Source organism: Pygoscelis adeliae, unplaced genomic scaffold (genome assembly GCF_000699105.1).
Source record: "Pygoscelis adeliae isolate BGI_AS28 unplaced genomic scaffold, ASM69910v1 Scaffold60, whole genome shotgun sequence".
Taxonomy (NCBI): Eukaryota; Metazoa; Chordata; class Aves; order Sphenisciformes; family Spheniscidae; genus Pygoscelis; species Pygoscelis adeliae.
Window position 1 is genome coordinate 3,277,430 of NW_008823954.1, and position 4,937 is coordinate 3,282,366.

The 4,937-nt window shown below is 41.3% G+C and overlaps 1 protein-coding gene across 1 annotated transcript in view; it reads right to left on the reverse strand.

Annotated features, from left to right (window-relative positions):
• Positions 1-3,291, reverse strand: part of WBP11 (WW domain binding protein 11) — a 10,453-nt gene extending 7,162 nt beyond the window's left edge. Inside the window, exons 1-5 of the mRNA XM_009322378.1 lie at positions 3,136-3,291; positions 2,440-2,471; positions 1,745-1,838; positions 1,157-1,353; positions 145-278 (exon numbers count right to left, since the gene is read on the reverse strand). Of these exons, the coding sequence (XP_009320653.1) occupies positions 145-278; positions 1,157-1,353; positions 1,745-1,838; positions 2,440-2,471; positions 3,136-3,199 (521 nt within the window). The 5' untranslated portion in view covers positions 3,200-3,291. The remainder of the gene's footprint in view (positions 1-144; positions 279-1,156; positions 1,354-1,744; positions 1,839-2,439; positions 2,472-3,135) is intronic.
• Between the last annotated feature and the right edge of the window lie 1,646 nt (positions 3,292-4,937).

Below are 4,937 nucleotides of genomic sequence, written 5' to 3' on the forward strand. Positions count from 1 at the left end.
TTGGTTAAAAGAAAGTACAGTTCACTTGCACAGAATTCCTAATTTCTGCTAGTCAATATTACCTCTGCTTGTACCCCTAGCTCCTCCCCAGTAATAAGAGTGCTCCTTTTTTTACTTCCCCTTCAAGTTTCTTTTTCCGCTTACCCATAGGCTGATGTCTTCTTGAGGATAGAAGGTGGTTGGGCCCCTGGAAGGGGAATGTCCTGTATGAGGATGTTGGAGGGAGCATGTGGCATATCTGGTAAGGGGATACTTTCCACTTCAACATGCTGAGCATTCTGGGGAAAAGAGAAAAAAAAAGATAATGGTTTACTCCCACAGAAGCTACTGCACAACCTCATGACCTTTCAGAGCCCAGGTCACACGGGACCTGCCATCACTTGCCAAAGGTGTCTGTTCTTAGGGCATGTTATCTTGCAGCAGTCCATGAAAAACACCTGGGAAAAAGTCAACAGTAAAAGCTTTTAACACAAAACAAAGCACACACAGTGCACCCATGAAAGGCTTCAGTCAAAATCGAACCAAAATCTCAGTCAAAATCCAGTCAGGTTTCCATCTCCCTTTAGACCTTCAGTCTCCAAAGGGAAGAGGCTGCAGACAAGTATGCCTGTATTTTCTGAGTATCCAGAAAGCACAACTCACAGGGCTGCTGCATATTCCAAAGAAAGAAAAAAAAGAAAAATCTTACACATACTTGCACTTGGGCAACATTATGTTCTCCAATATGGTAGGGAACAATGTCAAAGAAAGCTCTTCAAAGGAATGCCAAAAGATTCTCATTATTTCCAGCAACAGATTTAGCAGAAATTCACAGAAGTATCAGTTGCACACTCACAGGCTCACTCTCTCTTTGATACAGAAAACAAATTCTGATATTGTCGATTTGCAACATAAAATTTTCTTTTCCCCTGTAATTTCTTGTTGAATGAAATCAATATATCAGAGATAAATACAGACTTTGACAACCCTATGCTGTCCTCACTGAAATGCTGTAACCAGGGATACTATGCCAATTGATCTAAGTACTTAATATGGGCCACATAACATATACACTGGTCTCTCATAAAGTTCCCTTCCTTCGTAACTGTCACACCTAACGAGCAGACAAATAGTATACACTACCACAGTTACAAACCTGAAATATAATAAGCATTACCTTGACAGCATCAAAATACTGGCTGAGTTGTGATCTCTTCTGCTCATACTCCACTTCCAATTTGCGCAGTTCTTTATAGATGTCAGGATTCTCCTTCTCATAGAGTCGCAAGATGCGCTCAAAAGTCTCACGGAGTTTTTTGCGTTTATCCTTTAGCACTTTTTCATTAAGTTGTGGCTGCTGTACTGGGTTAAACTCTAATCCAAGACAGCAAAAACCAACCCAAAAATTTGTAAGTTACTCTACTGCACAAGTGTGATGAATGAAACAACTTCACAGCAAACAACTTCCAATCCCTGTTTTCAGGAACTCTTCAGCCTTATGATGATCCCCTCCTTCAACTCTAAGTTACTATCATGTACACTACTCATTCTTTTTATCAGCCATCTTCTTGGAAAAAAAAAGTCATCTTTGATGGCACCACATCACCTCAAATCATAATCAATCCCCAGTTATTCACAGAATTTCCCCTTCTAACAGGAAAGGAAAAAGGTTCCTCTATTTTAGTCTCCCAGTCATCCCTTAAAATTATGTTATATGACTGCATAAAGCACTGCCTGAGTCCAACACCTGGTACCTCTCACTCACCCATCTCATCCAATTTTTCCATGTCCCGGATAATCTGCTTTGGATCTTTCATCTTGAGTACAGCTGCTCGTACCATCATTCGTTGCTTTTTGTTCTAAGAAAATCAGGTATCAAGCAGATCAGAGAAGTGTCACAGGAGAAAGAGATAAAACATTGTACCAAATACTCCCCTCTCAATATTCCCAGTCTGCAGAAAAAAAACGTGCCTCAAAATGCCCTACAAGTATTAACCAAGGCACAAATCAGCAGCAAAGGTAATTAAAACTTCTGGGAATTTTAACTCCACTGTCTTGCTATTTACAAGTGCCTCTATAATTCATTCACTCCAGTTAAGACACATACAATCAACAAGATAACCAACTGACAAGAGGTATACAGTAAAACATACTATGTGAGTCTTGGGTGGTTCGTTTGTTGTTCTGTTTTTTTCCTTTAATTCCCAAGTACTTACAATAAAGTTTCGAAAAGCTGTAATCATCACAAGTTACAAAATAGTAGATAAGATATGATTACTCAAAACAAGATTTCTGTATGTTTTCTTAAAACTGCTCGTCTGGACAGTATTTTCCAAAGTCAATCTTAGGATAGCAACCAAAACATCTGTAGTCTACTCATCTGCCACAGCCCATTACAATCACAAACATGATACATAGTACAGAGAATGCCACGCAAACGTTTCTGATCTCTTTATTTACCTTCTTTAGCTCCCTTTTCCGAGCTTCCTTCCCTAGAGAGGAGGGGGAAAGAGAAAACAACAACTTGAAAGAGACAACCAAATCCATGAAGAACCTTTCCTTCATCAAGATTAGTGCTGTTTCTCAACAGTTCACTCATTTTACAGTGACTAACTTTTAAATTCATCTTCCCAGTGAGAGAGAAATACAGCATGAAATAGATTTCCGTTTCATGTGTGTTATACAGAAAGGAAAGGAGATAAAGCAGTCTTCGTGTCTCCAGAAGCAGGGGTGTTTCTATACAGAAAAGAACAATAGGCAGCAAAAGTCAGAGTGCAGTCATGAAAGGATTGCTGCCCAGAAGCTGAAATAGAGCCAACAACACACAATGCACTTGTTCCTTGAATTCTAGCCTCAGACAGATTAACAGTGTCCCAAGCAGCAGCTTGCAGTTTAGCCAACAGCTAAGTACAAAGACCTCTGAACACTGATAACTACAGTAAAAACTAAGAGGTAAATACTGCAGAGAAGCAACAGCATGTAAGCAAGCAGCTTTCTCAGGAAGTATTTGCACCAGCCAAAACTGAGATAATATTTTTCAAGATAGGGAAACTCAGTTCCAATTCATAAGTGAGGATCTTGTCTTCAGAGAAAGCTTTTAATCTGCTTCCCTAGGACCCCCCTGTTCCCATCTGCTTAGCTTTTATAGATACTTACGGGCCTGATCCGTGGGATTCATAAACTTCCCACTCTTGGTGGATGATGTAGATCTCCGCCCCATTTTGACTTTTTTCCTTCCGCCTCAAAAAAAAATTTTAAAAGGAGGGAGAGACCTGGAAGAGATGACATGGTTTCAGGTCCTATGCACCAGTAGCTTGATTATGCTTATTTCTCCTCTCTAGATCAGCAGGTTGCTCCCTCAAAAACCTCAAATATTTGTGAGGTACTCAAACGCTACTACAAGCTCAGACATTCTCATCAAAATCACCCTACTTTAACTAAGTACTACTATTTAATGAAGTACCTACTTACTACTACTTTATTAAGTACCTACTTTAAACTAATCAACCAGATCGTTACTCACTCCAAGACTCAAACCAAGAACCTTCTTGCTTACACTACGGAGTGCACAGGAGAGGGAGAAACACACATTCTGTTTTTCCTAAGAGCATATCAGAGCCCTTCTAGCTTTTCATTTACTCTCATAAAAGCTCTTCAATTTTTACCCTTCCATTCCTCTCTATTTCAAATGTTTCCCACAAATTTCCTCCTTTCCTCAGACTTTTAAGCTGCCCTTGATTTCTCTCCCCAGCACCCACTTTATCCACCAGCAAGTGTTCTGCACACACATCCGTGTCTTCTTCTCCTCCCCATACACCACTGCTCTACCACTGCCCCTATGCTCTCTACCTCCATCAGTATTATTTCAAGCTGTGTTATGATGACCAGAGAAGAAAAGGTTATTTTGCAAAGAATTATTTCCTGTCTTTAGACATTTCTTCAACTTACAGATGACTACATAAGAGTCCAAACTACAGCCAGGGAAGTTGACTCTCTCACAGCTCTATAATCTTCCCCACCTCCACCCCTACTTTCCTGCCAAAACACCACCAGGGGAAAAAAAAAACAACAAAAAACAAAAACCACAACACACCACAGATTCCACCCCAAAATCTAAAACACCCTCTGAAATTTGGGAGTTGATGAGATGCAGCTTTCTAGTCACCGTACTGCATCCAAATAGATCGCGACCAAAGTGAAAGTATTCACAAGTTCAGTCCGAAGTTCTCTGCTGCCTCACTGCCGTCGCCATATGCATCCTTCTTCCCTAATTACAGAAGATGCCACTTTCAAACCACTAGATTATGTGCCTCCCCTTACCCCCTAAAAAGAAATTTAAGCACAGTGCCTTACTTAGTGCTTCAAGGCTTTGCAGATGGGGTTCCTCACAAGGTCCAAGAACTGACCACATTCAACACACCGACTAGTAAAAAACTACAGAGCTCTGCTCATGGCTCGTATTTCCAGGTTATGCTCACAGTTGGCCCGCTGTTTACAAGCGCAGCCCATGATTTCTGATCACCGATAACATATTTCCTATTTATAAGATTACACTGGGTTTTTTGCAAGATACTATCATTTCTTTAGGTGGGAAGCTCACCGAACAGAGGTAGAAGTTACATTTGCACCCCGCTTTTCCCAGATTTCTACCATTTAAAGGGTAAGGGGAAAGAGAATAAACTTCTGAAACCTCAATCCCAAATCCTTTTAGGACACAAAGCAAAGAGCTTCAACGCAACGAGTTAACAGCCGATGGGGAAAAAAAACAATCACTAAATTCATGATTTTTTTGGCCACTGGGGAACGAGGCAAAAATTCTCCCATGAGGCACACGAAAGCCTCCCCTCCTCCCCCGACGGAGGGAGGAAGAGAACGCGGTAGCGCAAACCGCCGCCGCCTTCTCCTCGCTTCCCTTCCCCTTCTCCCCCCAGCCCAGCCCCGTCCCGCTCCTCTCACCC